The sequence below is a fragment of the Meleagris gallopavo genome, chromosome 2 (genome assembly GCF_000146605.3).
Source record: "Meleagris gallopavo isolate NT-WF06-2002-E0010 breed Aviagen turkey brand Nicholas breeding stock chromosome 2, Turkey_5.1, whole genome shotgun sequence".
Taxonomy (NCBI): Eukaryota; Metazoa; Chordata; class Aves; order Galliformes; family Phasianidae; genus Meleagris; species Meleagris gallopavo.
In genome coordinates this window covers 64,322,534-64,340,665 of record NC_015012.2, presented here as the reverse complement: position 1 = coordinate 64,340,665, position 18,132 = coordinate 64,322,534, and the positions used below count along the sequence as shown (strand labels likewise).

Genomic DNA, 18,132 nt, shown 5'->3' with positions numbered 1-18,132 from the left:
GCTGCTGTGCACAGCCACTCTGCAGGTGGAAGCTTGTCCTGCAGTGTTCAAAGAAGCAAGGCCAGGGGTCCCAGAGGCCAATTCTCCCAGCTGTCCTCTTAATTTCATTCAGACATCAGGTGCTCCTAAGGCCTGATGAACACACTAACAACTGGTACACAGTGCTGTTTATTCTCTTGAATTCTGTGTGTTTTTTTCCTAGATGTTTTGGAGAAGTGTTGACATTCAGAACTGCAATAAAAGCTGTTTTCTTTCCAAGTGCAGCAATTTCTCCTGTCAGAAAGAAAGAAATGAAAGAGAATTACGACCAGGTCGTTTTGATGGCAGCAGTGACACCTGTGACAGCCATCTGTAGGAGGGGATAGCTCTAGCCAACAGCAGCTGTGTTCCCTTGGTGGTAGCTTGCTCATGTGTCACACCGAGCTTGCACGGATTTCTGACCCCAGTGGACTTCTTGCACCATGGTTTTACCCCTTTTCTGAGGTGGTTTTGGGGTCTCAAATTGATGCTTAAAGAGAGTGGGGTAAGTTTGTGTTCAGGAAGGACCATGAGATGCTCCAAAGCATTTGCTGCCTTTGGAAAAGCAAGTGGACATCTCCAGTGGGCCGAGAACTGTGCTGCCACAGTCGTGCTGTTTGTAGGATCCCAGCTATATGTTTTAATGTTATCTGCTTCCATTTGATCTAAAGAAATTTTAGTTGGTAGTTGAGTCTTAGCTCTCCACACCCAGTGCACAATCCTGGGATATGTCCAAGGCAGTGTCCTTGCCCATGGCAAGAGGCTGGAGTGAACTCTGTAGTTCACTTAATGTCATTATCTTGCTAATGTCATAGCTGGGCACCAGCCAGCATCACTCATCCATGTGTGTGAACCCCAGGCTGTCTCCCTTCATGCTGGACCTTGCCCTGAATCACAGATGTGTCTCAGGGAAGCTGTTTTGCCTTCTTTCTCCACCACTGTTGTCAGGCTCCAGCTGCAGGAAGGGCAGGAGCAGGTTCCCTGGGACATTTCGCATGAAGTCTTCGTGCAGACGAACATCTCAAACTAAGAAAACCTTTCCAGGTGCAGACCAGCTGTGAGCTTTTCTGATATTTTTATAGAGATAACAGAACACATGGTCAACCTGTGGTGGCTTCCTTTAGCTGCCTGTTGGCTTCAGATAGGAGATTTGCCTGTGTGCTAACATAGCAAAAAGAGCAACACTCTGCAACCTGACAAGACCACTGTAAGAAGAGGACAAGCTCCCCACTCTGAATACACCAGCTTTATCAGAACAATGATAATCCATACATTTCTGAGGCCCAAACATTCCTTCGATTGACTTTCACACTGACCTAGGAGCTAAAGGCAATCTGCAAGGTCACCCAGATGGTGTTATGGCCCCAACCACCATGTCACAGAAGTACAGGAAGCAATGCCAGATGGGAATGGGAAATCACCTTAGGAATCTCAGTGCCGAGCTGTGCACTGCACTTGGCCACCCACAGCAAGGGGTGAGATTGTGACTTGGCTGAGATTGTTCTGCAAGGAGGATCGCCAGATAATGAAAGGTGCCCTTCTCTGACCAGATGTTATCCTTTGCTGTGTCTATGGTTCCAGAGAAAATTATTCTAGAGAAAAAGGCATGGAGGTATGCTGAGATGTGATTTATCTCCTCCTGAGGAAGAAGTGTCCTACTGCTCAGAGGAACTGCACTGAGGAAATGTTTGCTGCCCCCCACTGAGATGGATGGGTTCCAGTTCATTGGGAGCTGCCACTGTTGGAGGACATCCAAGGGAATCTCACCCCAAAAGGCAGAGACCTGCCACATCCCTCCCTATATTGTGCTGTAGTTCATCCTCTGGTAAATATTTGTGTCTCAAGGATGTCTGGATGGGGCTGTGGATTACCCAGACTGCTGAACTACTGTAGCAAAGTAAACAAATATCTGAAACAAAAAAACAAGCAACTGCTGTCACAGTTTTTTTTTTTTTTTTTTGGTTGGTTGGTATTTTTTTGTTATTTTTTCTCTTATATTAAACAAGGGTTTAATTAAGAAGAAGTCCGACAGATGGCAGGACAGTATCTAATATAAGATAGAGCACTTCTGTGAATTTAAGGTGGTTCTTTAACAGTCCTTTCTGCAAAGCAGAAGTGAGAGCCATGGGTCTTGGAGACAGTACTCACTGGTTTTTGTGGGCATTTCCGAATCTGAGCTTACTGAGGAGCCTTCTGCCTTCACCTTCACTTCTGCCTCCTCCCTTTCCCCTCTCCCCGAGAGCCGCCCCCAGCTGACCCTGCTGCTGCCTCTCCTTTCTTGGCTCGGTGGTGAGGGGTGGATGGAACACTGATGAAGTGAATGAACACAGCTGCGTGGCGGAGGTGGTGGTTTTCATTTCCCTGATGATTTACAAGGAATTCTGCTGTAGGCTTGAAGAAGAAAGGGCAACTATGTGGCTGAATTGCTGAGGTGGCCATCCCAGCACCATGTGGCAACATTTTCTCGTAAGCCTGGAAAGCTTGCAAGCCCTCTGGAGATTTTGAGCTGGTGTGGGGTTTTGCTTGGACATTTTGGTTTGATATTTTAAAGGAAACTGAAAATAAACCAAATGTGGCTGTTTAATCTGAGTTTCCCATGAATTTTTTCACTCTTTCATATGTGTGATCTGTGGTGAGATTCTTAAATAGTAAAATAAAGGAATTCCACACTATTTTCCATACTTTTGCAATAAGGAGGAAAGGAATTTTTTCCCTTGGATACTGATCTACAGAGCCTGAGAGACAGTCCAAGGACTGGGGTGGGAACTTACTCCCTCATGCCCTTTCTGACACTCTCTATGTCATGGCCAGAAGATAGGCTGCTGCCATTTCTGAGAGCCCCTTGCTCAGATTGGATGTGCCTGCCCAGCACTCGCTCTTCATGCTCCCTGCTGCCAGCTCCCATGTTTCTGCTGCTTTTGAGAGCCCTCTGTGGGGAATGCTCCCCCTTGTGACAGGCACTTGGCATGAAAAAAACAATTTACAGGTATCTCTGCAGAGGCCTTCAGACACTTTCTCCACAGAATGATGAGCTGAGTTTGTCTTTCAGGTGATTTGGAGCCAAAGTAAATCTGGCGATAGCAGTGGAATACACCAATATTTAGTTGAGATATTTCTCAAAATAATAATAACACCAACTGGAAATAAAATAGAAAAAAAATCCCCAATTGGTGTTTTGGGAGAAAATACAGCCCTTTTCCTGTGTCCCTTCCATGTTCTCACCTCAAGGAGGCCTTGAGTAGGATGTTGGCTGGGACCTTGTTTTCGTTTCCATCAGGAATGTTTTTAGTTGGCACAGAAGCTACATGTGCAAAGCAGAGGAGCTTGGGAAGCTGCTTTACGCTTTCTTCCTATTGGAACCCTCCTACAAATTGGAACAAGACACCTATATCTAACAGTGGAAACTCTCTGAGAGCCACCCAGGCTCTGCAACAGCTCATACATCTCCTGGTATGTGAGGTTGGCCACCATGCCCCAACATGCATGGTGATGACACTTCTCCCCCAGCACGTAGCAGGGTATGCTCTGCACAGTGCTGGGGACTGGATCACGCAATTTCAGTTCATCCATGTTTATTCTGTCACTGATAATTCAATATCAAATTAAAAAGAGAAAGCAAAGCCACTACTGTGTAGGTAGAACCAGCCAATTTCAGCACGTAACGGGTTAGTGCAGCGTGGTTACACTTCTTTGCTTTGTCTAGTAGGTCCCCAGTTGATCTCCATTTTTCCTCCATTTGCTCTCCCTGAGCTGTGTTTTGTAGCCTGTGGCTCTCCAGATGGGCTGTGCAGAATCAGCCCACAGCTGGGCTGAGTGCAGGACAGTCTTGCTCAGTGAGCACAGTATTTTTGAAAGGTCAGCTAATGGGAGAGCTAAGCCTCCATTTGCTGACAGATGATAAACTTAAGCAATTCAGAGAATTTCTGTTTTTCACATGGTCAATAGCCTTGGAAAGATGAAACTTTTCAAAGATGCACCCATAGGAAAAGATACACTTTATCGCATCATTTCTTAATCTGAGGCTCATTAGAAGGCAACAAGGATAAAGACACCCATCTGCTTAAGCCAGTTTTGAAAATACGCTTTAGACATCTTAAATCAACGGCTAAATATTTTGATCAATTGGGTACCATGTTCTGGCTCTGAGAAGTGCAATAAATCACTTTGGAAGTGGACAAGAGCTGAAATAGGAACACACAGCAAGGAACATATCGGAGCTACCCTTGCGTAGAGCATTTCCATTCCTCTGCAGGGGATCCCAGTGTTGCACATGGGCACAATCTCACTGCCAGGAGGGAGGTGTGGGCAGTGCAGCCCCACTGCCACCAAGGACAGCTCTCAGAAGGCATGGCACTGCCTGCACAGCTGTTTTGGAGGAGGCAGCATTTCCAAACAACATGTAAGAAAATGCCTCAGGTGAGCCAAGGGCAATATGTTGTCATACAATGTGCTTGTTTCTTTTTACTCATCTGTCTTTGAACAGAGACACAGCAGGTTTTACTGAGTGAAACAGAAGAGTCTTTTTGTAGCATTGATACATGAATAGAGACAAATGGACAAAACCTTGCTGCCAGTGCCAGGCTCCCAGACTGGCACCCATTTATGTGAAACAGCCAAACCCAGCCTTGGTTTTGCTGGGTTCTGTCACAAGGGCTCTACTGGGCCCCAGAGAAGCAGTGAAAATCCCAGCAAATATCAACAGTGAACATACATGGCATTTTGTCTGAGATGGCATTTTGCTATAGAAAACGTTATAATCATTTATGGGTTTGAATTCCTTACTTTTCCATCTCTGTCTCTTAAGACAATGGGTTTACACGGCATATTTCACAACACGTGCTATATGCAGAGATCACTGAATATAAAATCAAATTACATATTCCATCAGGATAGTACTAGAATGGCACCAGACAAAAGAGCAGGTTTATTTCAAAAAATGAATGATGCTTTGTGTAATCAGATCTGCAAAGGAGGTTTGGCAAGCAGGATGCATACAGATTAACCTCTGCTGGGTCTGGATTCAGCCTTCAGGACATTAAATCTGAAGTTGTGGGGGATTGCTGAAGATCTGCAGGAGAGCAAAAGGGCACAAACCCCTTATTTATTTAAATCAAAGCCAGGACTAAGGGAGACACAGACCCCATTGCTAAGCAAAGCACTATTGTGTTTTGGATGCAAAGGGGTCAGTGCTGCTGTCTGTGTGTGGCTCCTTGTCACCCACAATTCGTGCTGCATGTCCTGCAGGCTTGGGCAGCCCAGCCTGATTACTCTGGGGAGAGGCAAGGAGGGCATGGTGCTCCTCAGAAAGCTGGGTGCTGCTAGCAGAAGCGCTGCCCTTCCAGCCAGCCCTGCCTGGGCTGAAGCAGCATGCAGGTTGCTTTGCACACAAGTGGGAAGCCACCCAGATGCTTACAGTCACATTTTAATACCATCCCACCTTCCCCAGGATGGAATTTTCCTCCTACCCCTCTCAAACCCAACAGGTTCTGTCAGCTTAATTACACTAATAAAGGAAAACATGAATCTCAAATTCAAAAAGATCAATCTTAGTCTCACTATTATCCTAAAGGTACTGCACTCCAAGTGAATTCCAGCCTCATAAACCAGAAAAAAAAAACAGATGGGTAATCCTATAGGAACTATCTCTTGCTTCCCAAGACCAGGAACTGTCACCACCACAGACCAGTCTTCCAGCTCCTGCAGACATTCCCAGCTCAGCACTGGCCAGGTGTTTTATTCCTAGGATGTAACAAGGAACAACATATTCCCAATGAATGCTGTGCTCCTCTGTGGTTTTAGCAGGATAACGCACAACACAACACTTCCCACTTCTCCCAAGCTGGAAAGTGGGAAGAGTGTCCTCAGAGCTGACCCTGCTGGAGCAGAGGCTAGACAAGAGCCTGATGACTCCTGGGTCCCCTCCCACCTCAGCTATCCACCAGTCCTGTAAAATAAGATGTGCTCTGAAATGCTACAGTGGCACTAAGGAACATGATTTGGTGATGAGGCTCAGTAGGTCAGCTTGATGACTGAACTAGATCTTGAAGGTCTAGCAGAGTGTTCCAGCAGGGTGTCATGGCAGTAGGACAGGTTGTATGCTTCAAGGAGATAACATTAGGAAAGAAGCAGTGTAAAGAGTGTACCAGCACTATAACATACCATAGCATCTCTCTCTTTTCCTATTTGGAAAGCTTGTATTAAGGGTGTTAATTTTTATGTTATGATTCTGCTAGGCACAACACACTAGAAATTCTGAGAAACACTGCCTTCCTCACCTCAACAAATACAGGTATTTTGAGCTCTGCCCTTCAAATTTCAGAAATTCCTGCAACATGGTCTTGAATGCAAGTCAAAAATAACACTACATCTCCAGCAGGAAGGTTTTAAGAATCAGCTGTCACCCCACCCGACCTCAGTTTAGTCAGGAAGGGTCTGCTGAAGCAGCTGGATGGCAACAAGCAGGGTGTGAAAAGCTGGACCCCAGCATGGGACGGAGGAAAGAAGATAGATTGGAAGATTTAGTGTGAAGCTGGATCTGCGTGAAGTGGAGAATTCCAAGTGTGAATGTGTCTATGTGTTCGTGCATGTGCTGAGGAAAGCCGGGCTGGCAAGGGAGACAGAGGAGAGCTTTGTGCGCAGTGCTTGCTCTGACATAGCCCAGCCTGCTCCCTATCTCCCAGTTCCACTTCTGAGTGTGCGGGAACATGCGGTGGCTCCTTTTCCCCACTATCTTCATCATCCCCTGCACCCAGCAGGTAAGTTCATTAAATAGGAGAAAAAGATTTCTCCCTTCCTCGCCCTGTCTGGATTTAAAGTTTTTATTTGCTTAACAAGAAAATAAATTTCAGAGAAGCAAATTATTCCTAAAGAATGAGGAGACATTCCCTACTCCTGAAAAAATTTTGTGTGCAGCTTGTTTACAGCATCTGTTCTGATCTTGGTATTTTTTCCTCTCTATCCTGTACATTAATATGACTCTTTGAGAAAAAGAAGTGTTAGGGAAGCTCAAATTACCTGTGACCTTGTGTTTTTTTCTCCCTCTTTTTTCTTTTTTCACAATGTAAGCACAAATGGTTATTTGATACAGTGGAGGGAAGTAAACATCTTGTCCATGCTCATGTTCCATATACATCTATGTATACACAGGGATTTGTTTTCAGATAGTTCTGCATTTTAGAAAGGCATCTAGGCTGGGTTATGTTATATCTGTTATGAGAAAATATTAAATGATAACTATTGCTGAAGAGATCTGTGTCAAGGGCCAATTTCATTATTTACTTCATTTTGAAAATACAGGTTACCTGTACTAAGTATATTTCTCCTCTATGATCAAGATGACTTCCAAATGGAATATTTCCAAGAGACTGCCTCTGCTAACTTTCGGAATACTTAAAGCTAACTTGCTATAACTGAACATTAGTAATAATATGTTGCCTACTTTTGCTATTTATTTATGCCATACACACCTTGTTCAATCCTTAAAACACATGAAAACAAACAACAGCATATGAAGAGCTGCTATACAATAGTCTCATTTTCTGGTCTGTGCATAGGATCAGTAAAAGTACGCAGTGGGCTTGTATGACGCAGATAGCTTTGTAGAGAAGCTTTGAGATGCAAGAATTAGAAAATATATGGCCTGTAAATTTGATAAGCAGAATTTCCATCATCACATAACATTTTTGAAGATTGTTCAGGCAGACCGAGCTATTCTCTAATTCCAAAGTTAAAATGTTCAGGTACTTGCCCAGTGCTGTTTTCTTATGGGGCTACTTTGAAGTCTTAAACCTCTCAGTTGACATCTGTTCCTAAAAAGGGAAAGAGAAAACACTTGCTTAGATAGAATTCTGTAGGTGTTAAGCACATTTTAATTTGTAGTACAAATTAAACTTACTGGATGAAGCACAGAGATCATTTCCTGCTACACGTACCCATTTTGAAATGAGATGCCTGATTTAAACCACATATTGTGGGCACAGGGCCAAACTCATAATAATAATACTTTGCTTAAAAAGAAGAAAAACCCATTGAGCAGCAAGAAAGTGAATTTCCTAAAGCAACCAGACCTTCCTGAATACTGTGAAATTTATGGGAACACCTTTTTTCCATGTAGTGTTTCCAGAACAAGCCCTTAATAGCCTTCAACACTCCTATGCACGCATTCATCAAATTAATGTTATGGTTTAGAAAACAGCTTAGGTGCTTGAACAATAGTAAACTGAAGTTACTTGTATCTGTATTATTGCTGCACTTAGAGAAAAAGGATTAGAAGAAATCCTTTATCAGCAAATGATTAATGATCAGCAAAATACTACATTTATGAAACTATCTTCTGCCTGTTCAGTGGAATGCAAGATGAGACATCATTATTCATTTAATGCATAAACTGCAATTCTGAATTAATATGTATCTTAAAAAATCAGACAGCCAAAGGGACTTGAAAGCTACTACTTCAGAGTTTCATTAGTAAATGTGGATTAAGATATCATAAGTATAATTCCAAATGACCATAAAAAATGGAAACTAATGGTAGAAAAAAGAGCCTTTTAAAAGGTCATTTAATGCTCAATGCAATTAGGCCAGCTCAATTATGCTGCAAAAGCTTTCATGTGATCTGTCACATGAAATGTTGAATTCTGCAGAGGTTGAGAGCAGACCTGAAAGCCCAACCAGCACTGCAGCCCCTCTTTTCTGCTAGGGGTGCCCTACAGCTAGAGGGATGGAGAGAAACGGATAGCTGGGACTGCACATGCCCCGAAAAATACAAAATATCCTCCTTTTCTTTATCATAGAATTGCTTAGATTGGAAGGGACCTTAAAGATCATCTGGTTTCAACACCCTGCTGTGGACAGGGTTGGATGATGATACTGGTGATACTGGGGCCTAGGTCTCATCTTTCCCTCCTGCTTTTTGGGCAGCACGAGCTGCTAGGCCAGAGCAGCTCCCAGGTTTACACTCCACTTACATGCCAGCACTGGCTATGCCCCCATTCCCTACATGTCCTTCCTTGCTGAACAGCAGTGCCATGGCCTGCATTTCTGCTGAAACTCAGCATGAAAATACCTGCTGCTAAGATCTAAACTGGCATGTTTTAGATGTAATCCTCCACAAAAACGTACAGAATACCTATCTCAAATACATCCTTTCATACTGTGCAGACTTAATCTTCCCCAGTGCCTCAGAAAGATAAATAAATGAGTCAAGAACTACTTAGGACATTTTTAGATGCAAACTCTGAGACAGAATGTGGAAACTGTAAATTCTGACTAGATCTTGACTTCCTGCTGCTGAGGTAAATCTCTTTTAGAGTTCCATTTTTGCAGTGTAAGCCCTAGGCTTAAGGAACACTTATTAATCCAAGTAGATACTTGCTTAGAAAGTTACCTGTTAAGCTCAGTGCAGTTACCAGCTTCTCTTAATTAGTCACAGGATGCAGTTGTTGCAGCTAGCTCAAAAGAACTTGAAAGTAATATAATTCTCCTTTCAAAACACCTGAAGTGTTACTTTGAGCCAAAGTAACCCTCTGAATGTTCCCTATTTCCAAAGGCTTTTGCCATCAGAAGTGTCACTGAGCAGTGGGGTGAGTCAGAAGGTAATTAATTTGATATAAGGCTTGTAGGAAGGACTAATTAAAAATAGATGTACCTTTGGTTTTAAAACACTTTTTCCTTACTTTATCTGCTATGGGCTTTGTCCTAACGAAGGAATGACCAACGAGTAGTGTTCCAAACCTGCAGTAGGCCATGATCACTGTTGGAACTGCTTCCCACTACCAAAGTCTTGTAGCATCTCACTTTTCTGGATCCTGCAACCTTAGGAGCTTTATTTTATGCTGTACCAGCTATGCAGAGAACATGCAGCTCTTAATGCATCCCACTGTATGTAAGTTTCTCTGCAGGGCGCAAGCCCATCGCCCACAGCCAAGGCCTGGTGAAAAACGTCCAGAGTGCAGCGAGGCCCAGCCACGCACCGAGCTGTGCCGCTGGCCCTGCCAGTGCCCACCAGTGCCCACCTGCAGCCCCGGGGTGAGCCTGATGAAGGATGGCTGTGGCTGCTGCAAAGCCTGTGCCAAGCAGGCTGGAGAAGTCTGCAATGAGGTGGACATCTGTGATCCCCACAAGGGTCTCTACTGCGACTACTCGCAGGATGAGCCTAGGTATGAAACAGGCGTGTGTGCATGTAAGTTGTTCTTTCATGTTCTATTCTGCAAATCCAGGAGGGTGGGAGCCCAGCTTGCTGGAGCTGTGCAGCTCTGTGCTGTGTGATTTATACAAATGCACACTGGTTGGAGAATCTGAGAAAGGGGCAGGGATTGTCTTTATACTTTCTGCCTACCAGCTCATTGTGCACAAGCCTGCTATTTGCAGATATGTTAATGACAAGGCTTATTTAAAGTGGGACAGTAGTAGTCTGTAGTTATTATTGAGGTCAAACAAAATTGTGTTTGGGCTGGGAAGAATTTGAAGCTAAGAATGCAGGAAAGGATGATTGCATCAAGCACTTAGTGAGCAAGAACACAGTGCTCCCACTGTGTCAGTAACTGTTGTTTACCATTTGCAGATCTGGTTGCTGTAGGATGTGAGCTCAATGGCATTTACTATCTCAATGGGCAGACTTTCCAGCCTAACCCACTTTATAAGTGCCTGTGTATCAGTGGTGCGATCGGATGTACTCCTGTATTCACACCAAAATTAGCAGCAAGTCCCTGCTCCAGTGGCACGGGTAGGAAGAAGACTGGACAAAGGGTATGTGGCCCTGGACAGAACAAGCAGCTTCAATCAATCAACTACAGGCGGATGTCAGGTATGCCCTGCTATGCTGGTAACAACTCTGTGCATGAGCCTTGCTCTATTCAGTGTTCTTGCTGCAGCAGCCAGGATGACTGCATGCTGGCTACTCTTGTTCTCCATCATGGCCATTGCCAGGGCACCTGGTCTGTCCCAGTTACCCCTTTTACTCTCAAGTCACAGATTCTTTTCTCTAAACTCAATGTATATGAGAAGCAAAAAGCCTTTTCTTTTCTGTTAATAGGGAATACCCACAGCTACCTTTAGCCCATCTTTCTGCAGAACTTCACTGCTTGTCAGATCTGCCCTATTAGGGCTGCTGATGGACAGCCATTTAGCAGCCCAGGAACTTTCTTGTTTTCTCTCCCTATGTAATGGTAGAGAATCTTGGGTTTCACACATAGATTAAAACGTTGCAGGCTCCATTTTCAAATGGAATGCAGAAAATTATAGACTGCCTTAGCAGCTTTCCTCAACTCACAAAACTTCCCTCCAGTTTCTTCTCTATGCAGTGTGGTCAAAACCACACAACAGTTTCTCCAAGCAGTTCTGCCATGGTCAGCTGATACTCCCTTCAACCTTGTTCTTGTTTTGCAGTCCTCTCATTTACTTTAGGGAAAGACCACTGACAGAAGCAGTCTTGGCCCTTCCCTGTGTCTGGATCCTCCTGTCAGCCCTTCTATTCTCTCCTTCCCTTTGCAAGTGCATATTTACATTACAAAATGTATCCTCATTTCAGCTAATATGGGTACCAGAAAGCCGAGCTGCTTATTTGGTGGTAACTTAAATTATGGAGAAATTATGGCCTGAATCATCAACATGGATCAATACAATAAAAAATGATCCCAAAGCTTATCAGAAAACATTCCTAAATACTGAAGGAGCACATGAGCCAATCTGCAGATAAACAGACCAAAGATATAACCTGAAGTTCAATTTGGACAATTTCTAAAATGTTAACGACGGTTATAAAAGTTTGCAAAAATGAAAAAGGAAGCACATCTTTGTTTCAAAATTATAATACCTAGTGTCAAAGACCTTTTATAGGAATCTATTTGATGCAGTGAGTAAAACCACACTCAGAAAGGCAACCAACTTCAAATGAAGTGCATTTCTAGAGAGCGTTACTAATCAGATCAGAGAGGGACATCCATTGACAACAATGGTAATAGGTGCATGGGGAGCCAATGCCCAGTGACACCCTAGGCCAATGAGAGTATTTGTTAAAACGAAAAATGGCAAATGTGCAAAAAAACCCCAAAATAAATGTTTTGAAGAATAAATTTCTTTCTCACCCTATCTTCCTCTGAAGAAATCTCCTTGAAATTTTGCTTCAAAATGAGGTCTTCCCTCTTCCCTTTTCCAGTACAGCAAAGCAAATTACCACGAAAACTTGTGCATCAACCGCATGGATGGCTCAATGGGCCAATATCTACATGGATAATTTTTTTTTTTTTCCTGCTAGCATGGATAACAAGTGCTAGGCTTCTCTTCATTGCTCTTGATGTTTTCTGGATTTTCTTGTCCAACTTTGACCTAATTTAGATATTTAGGGATGTACAGAGGTTATACTTAAAAATGTATGAAGTATAAGCAAACATTAAACTTCCCTTTATTTATTGCAGAACTGGGACAGGCTTTTAATCTGCTTATTGCAAAGAGATCTTAAAATTGGTGTCTACTTTCCAGGTATCCTTGTAATTCTACCTGTCATCTTACATGCAGATGTCATCTAGATGCAGATTCCACAGACACCAAGAATTTCTACACATTTTTTTTTTTTCTTAAACAAAACCTAGTTTTTACACTGCCTACCAGGAATTGGTACTAATGGTTACATCACCCCCCATTTGAATGGTGCTTAGCCTTAAATAATCAATGTTTCTTCCACTCCGGCCATTTTATAAAAATTCTGTAAGTAAGTCTTCACACACTATTTTCTTCATATTAAACAGAAGAGCCATACAGCACATACAGTTTTATAGTCTTTGCTAGGATACGAGTGTCAATAAATTTTAAAGGCAGCTCAGTGCTAAGACTTCTAAATAACTTTTTAAGGCCTCATCTTTAGATTTACTTCATGAGCAGAAGCCTAATGCTTATCCTTTTTATATTCAGTTAATCCTTTTGGGGTTATTCTGCTGCATAAGTAATATATTGCTGCTTTAGCTTACAGAAACTTACCACTAGTTTTAAAGAAAAAGTGCCTGGTGCAGGCAACTCCTTGGACACCGTGTTCCAGGACCTGTGGCATTGGTATATCCAGCAGAGTGACCAACGAAAACAAGAAATGTGAAATGAAAAAAGAGAGGAGATTATGCTTCATCCAGCCTTGTCTGACCAATATCCTGAAGACAATAAAGGTACCTTCTCACATATGAGGGCTGCTCCAAAAGTAACACCTCCAATTTGATTATGTTGGCCCACAACATCAGAGAAAGATGTTGGTGATATGGGAGTAGAAGTTGAACCTTCCCATCAATATTCCATTACATTTTGTTGCTGTATGACAGATGGCAGCAGAGGGGCAGTCTGACACAAAGGCATTTGATACACAAGTGCATATGAAGCAAAGGTGTGTGTCACTGAATTCCTCCATGGGGAAAAGTGGCACCCACTGACATTCATCAGTGCTTGTTGAACGTTTACGGAAACCAAACAGGGGAAGGGAGAGCAGTGAGGAGTCAGCAGAGTGGGTGGTATGTTTCATCACTGGTAACAGTGGTCCACCTCCCCAGGCTGCAGATTTTTTACGAGCGTGGCATGCAGGCTCTTATTCGTTACTGGTAAAAATGCATGGCTAACGATGGTGACTATGCTGGAAAACAGTGTTTTGTAGCTGAGAATTTCCTGTCGTATACTGTTATTGTAGTCTTTGTATCTCTTGCAGTCTCCTTGGAAATAAATAGGAGGCATTACTGTCAGAGCGACCTATGTAAAATGACTTGGTAGTAGAAAATAAAAACGTCTGAAGTAATGGAAAAATTGATGTATTAGTAAATACTTTTAAGTCATAAAAGAACACTTCTCCTTTTTCTACCTTTAGTCTTCAACTCTTAATAGTAAGCTACAGATGTATAATTTCAAAGTGCTGTCATGCTGCTTGGCCAACCAAAATATTTTTATTTGTTTACTGAAAGAAAAATAAGACAGCTTTTAGTAGGCGTAATTTTCAACATATTTTTATGTAAACATCACAAGTTTTTTTTTCATGTTCTGTTTTCCATGTGTAAAAACATAAGCTTTTTTTTTTGTTGTTTTACAGATTCCAAAAGGAAAAACATGCCAACCAACATTCCAGCTTCCTAGAGCAGAGAAACTATTTTTCTCTGGATGTTCAACAACACAAAGCTATAAGTTCACTTTCTGTGGGGTATGTATGGACAAGAGGTGCTGTGTACCCAATAAGTCCAAAATGATCACTCTCCAGTTTGAGTGTCCCAATGAAGGTTTCTTCAAGTGGAAGATGATGTGGATAACATCTTGTGTATGCCAGAGGATTTGCAGTGATCCAGGAGATATATTTTCTGAACTCAAAATTTTATGAATTAACATCACTGACTGTAACATGCTGCAAGGGTGACAGCACATTCACATCCTGAAGAATCAGCATTACCTGTCACCCCAGCAATGTTTGTAGTGAAACTACAAATGTGAATCTTCATTTAAAAAAACACACCTGGAAAATCCAAGAAAGAAGGTATCCTTTTAAACTTAACTGTTTTGGTATGTGGAAATACATTCTCAAGAATTGTGTATGTAACACTACTGTCAAAAGGAGAACTTTTGGTAATTCAACAAAGCACAGTGAGAACTGCTTGGTAACCTACCGTAACACTTTGTCCAACAAGACAAATACATCTAGATTCACAGATGCTCTAACTAATCTATACAAAAGCAAACAAACAAAACCGACCCTGTAACATCATCTATTATTCTTGATTCTCAAATTAACATCTTCTACCATGTATCTTCAAAAGCAAAACACATGAATGCTGTTGTGGATAAATTAATTGTAAGACCCAAATGTTCTTTACAGCAGATAATCTCTCTATTGCTGTGAATATAAACAATGTCCTTGGTAAAGGAAGACATAAGACGACATCTACAGATAAGAGAACTGCAAAATTTGAAGGAAATGCATATTTGGAATGCTTAAAGACACCCCAAAGAACTGTTATCACAAGGTTTTATTGACTATTTCTGGACACATACACAAACTGTACCTACTCATACACCCAGTCAAACTCTGCTAGAAGGATTTCAAGGTTTAGATCATTGCATTGGCCCACTCTGATTTGTAACAATACACAAGTCCTTGTGTTCTAAAATAGTCAAGGTTGGAAAGTAAACAGGAAATAGTACATTCTTATAAGTTTTTAATGTAATATAAAAGTCTACCTACCTTGGTAATTATAAATATTAAAACATCTATTTTACTTGCATTCTTTAAACATATAAACTTTGTTCACCTAACAGTCTTTAGTATAAGTGCGTTTTTCACTCAGAGGTATGCTATCATCTCACTATCAAGTGCAATTCACCATTTATAAACACGAATCATTAAAATAACATGTTAATTAATGCTCCAAATATAAAACGTCAAAGAAAATGCATTTTGGTAAATTCCCTGAAACCATCAACTCTAGTATCAGCTCAGAATACTCTAATACAGCCAGGTACAACAACGAAGAGAAAAGATTTTGAATTATGAACATAGCTTAGAGCATTCCAAAATGACTGCTTGTCTGCAAAGTTTCAGAAACAAGTTCCATTAGAGGATTGCTTTCATCTTTGAAGAGTATGCAGTTTTTCTTCTCTTCTTCGTTGCTTTTTAAGACAACTAAAGAAAAAAGCTAGCAATAGCGATCCTTCTTCGAACCAAGGCTTGCTTTCAGTTCACTGTAAGCTCAAAGTCTGGGAAAAGCACTACCTTCTGGCTGCTACTACTTCTCTTTCTTCTCTTTGCAGCATATGGTATGTCAATTTACTCTACAGTTTGGAAGAACGTTACTGATATTTGCCATAATTAGATGCCTTCAAATCTTTCCTACAGGCTGGGCCTGTCACTTTATGTGACACTTCTCAGAGAGCTGAGGAAGCAGTTATCTCAGCCTCACTTTAGAATAACAATAGGTAGGCACTTGGCAATTCATTTGGGTTAACTGAAGTAGTTGGATGCTTGGGGATTTTATTTTTTTTAAAATCAAAGTTCTTCTTTACACAGCTATCTTCAGTCTTGATGGGGCTGTTCTAAGCCCACCTTTTGTGGCATCCAGTTCGTTATACTCTTCTATTAGGTCAGACAAGGACGATATGGCTTCAGAAAAACAGCCTTGCTCCATCCCATCTACTTGCAGATAGTGGTGAAGATGAGCCTATGAGAATAGTGAATTCAGTGTTATTCCCTTTATTGGCACATAACGTAATCTATTTGCCTCACTAAGTATTATTTGGGCTGCACTGAAGAACTGTATGAAGTAGATTTGAAGACATGCCTTGACAACCCTTGCTTACATAATTAACAACTTCAGTAACAACCTGTGGAATCACAGTTGGTATTACGGATTCCTTACGTATTAACCTTTTCATATTCTGTCTTTGATACACCTCAACAAACTGGTAGGCACATCCACTGGATAGTGGCTCCTGGCTGAAGAAGTAAATATCTCGCCCTGTAGGGTATGGGTTAATAAGGGATTCGGTTTTTTTAAGCAGCAGCTGTTAGAATGATTCCTTGATAGATATCACAGTTAAAAATCTTGGAATACTACTTTTAAGCAGTCCTTCTATGATTCTAAGATTTGTTTCCCTGTGATCCAAGATGCTATGATTTGTGGCTGTGGATGACGTACCTACGACAGAGCCATACCTTTTTCTTGTAGAGCTTCATGAATCTGTCTTTGAGTTCCATAAAAGTTGGTTTCACACAGGTGTTGTTTGCTAAAGCTAGAAGGGAATGGGAATGGCCCACAGGAGGTACAGAACACAAACTAGTTTTCCAGCCTTCCTGATTCCATGATACAAAGTGCAGAGAAGGCTTCAACCTGTGATACGAAAGTGTACAGTTACTTATGGAATGTAAAGAGAACAAAGCTAAAGTTTCCTTTGCTAACAGTCAGCAAAGGTTAATTTTGAAGTTTTCACAATTAAGTTAACCAGTCAGAATAAGCATTTTGAATAAGGCATTTCAGATCCCAGACTGAAACAGCACATATTTAAAATTCACCCAGTAAACACCAATTTTGTTAATTTAACATATCAGGGTTTGAAAAGTAAAGTTACAAGCATGTATGTCTATAAAAGCAACTGCAAACACACTGATTTATGAGAGAGGTAAATTAATACTGTGTGGAGATAAGTCCACCCGATATAGGTAAAATTATTTTGATGCTCAGAACTTTTCCTTGTGCACCCATCTGCCTGTAAACTCCATTCTGCACTCTGTTCCACCTTTCTTGTTGCAACTACATAGGTCACAATAGCGTAAAAAGTAGAAACTGAGTGTGAACAACAGCAGAGAGCCTATTCTTTCAAAATCCCACAGCAGCAGGAGACCTCTGGAAGGCCAGCCTTCACCCTTTCAAACTATTAAGAATGGGGGGAGGAGAACAGGCATATCTAGTCAGCTCCCTTTATTTGGAAATCAAAGAATGCCACGACTTACTCTAACTTGTTAAGAAAGTTATTTACATTTTCTTTCTTTCTTCAATTACAAAAAAAAAAACAAACAAAAAAACCCAGTACTTATTTGGTACTCAGATTGAGTACCAAACAATTACACGATTACTTCGTGTGCTGTTACAAACCTTTCAATGTTTCTGCGAAGGTCCGAGACCTGCACATTTCCTCGAACAAGAAGTGCACAAGCAAGGTAGAGGCTATGCTTTGGATCTGCTCGAATTAATTGATGATCTCTACTAAAAGCGTCTGAAAACATTTGATCCAACCTAGGTGAAAATAAAAACAGTTATCTACTCTATTAAAGCAGGCTACAAAAGTTCAAAATACCCACCCTTCAGGGTTTCAAATATCCTGAAATCTTGGAAATAAAAGTACATTTAATCTCGGACCACATAGGACAGCAAAATCAAAATAACTTAATGGTGTGGATTCTATTTAATATCTAGAAATATGTTGCTCCCAGCAGAATTGTTTCCCAACAGACATAGTAAAAACACATTTTAAGTCTGCTGGCTCAACCATTAGTGAGAACAGGGACAAAAGGTGTTCTCCAAATGAATAGGATGAATTTTCAGAAGCGTGGCAGGCTTTAGAACACTTTAGGACTTCTGCCCTTAGTTTTGCTATAGAATTCTTTTTTTT

General features: G+C 41.5%; 2 protein-coding genes across 2 annotated transcripts; one reads left to right on the top strand and one right to left on the bottom strand.

The window, feature by feature from the left end:
* The first annotated feature begins 1,966 nt into the window (after positions 1-1,966).
* CCN6 (cellular communication network factor 6) lies at positions 1,967-14,376 on the top strand. The gene is made up of 4 exons (XM_010707499.3): positions 1,967-10,198; positions 10,580-10,822; positions 12,976-13,169; positions 14,072-14,376. The coding sequence occupies exons 1-4, from the start codon at positions 9,763-9,765 to the stop codon at positions 14,351-14,353; spliced, it is 1,155 nt and encodes a 384-aa protein (XP_010705801.1). The 5' UTR covers positions 1,967-9,762; the 3' UTR covers positions 14,354-14,376.
* A 602-nt stretch (positions 14,377-14,978) lies between these two features.
* On the bottom strand, positions 14,979-17,776 carry LOC104909839 (tubulin epsilon chain-like). Its single transcript, XM_010707502.3, has 3 exons — positions 17,616-17,776; positions 16,679-16,853; positions 14,979-16,184 (listed from the first exon to the last, which is right to left on the bottom strand). Exons 1-3 carry the CDS (start codon positions 17,744-17,746, stop codon positions 16,026-16,028), a joined length of 465 nt encoding a protein of 154 aa, XP_010705804.1. The 5' UTR covers positions 17,747-17,776; the 3' UTR covers positions 14,979-16,025.
* Positions 17,777-18,132: the final 356 nt, after the last annotated feature.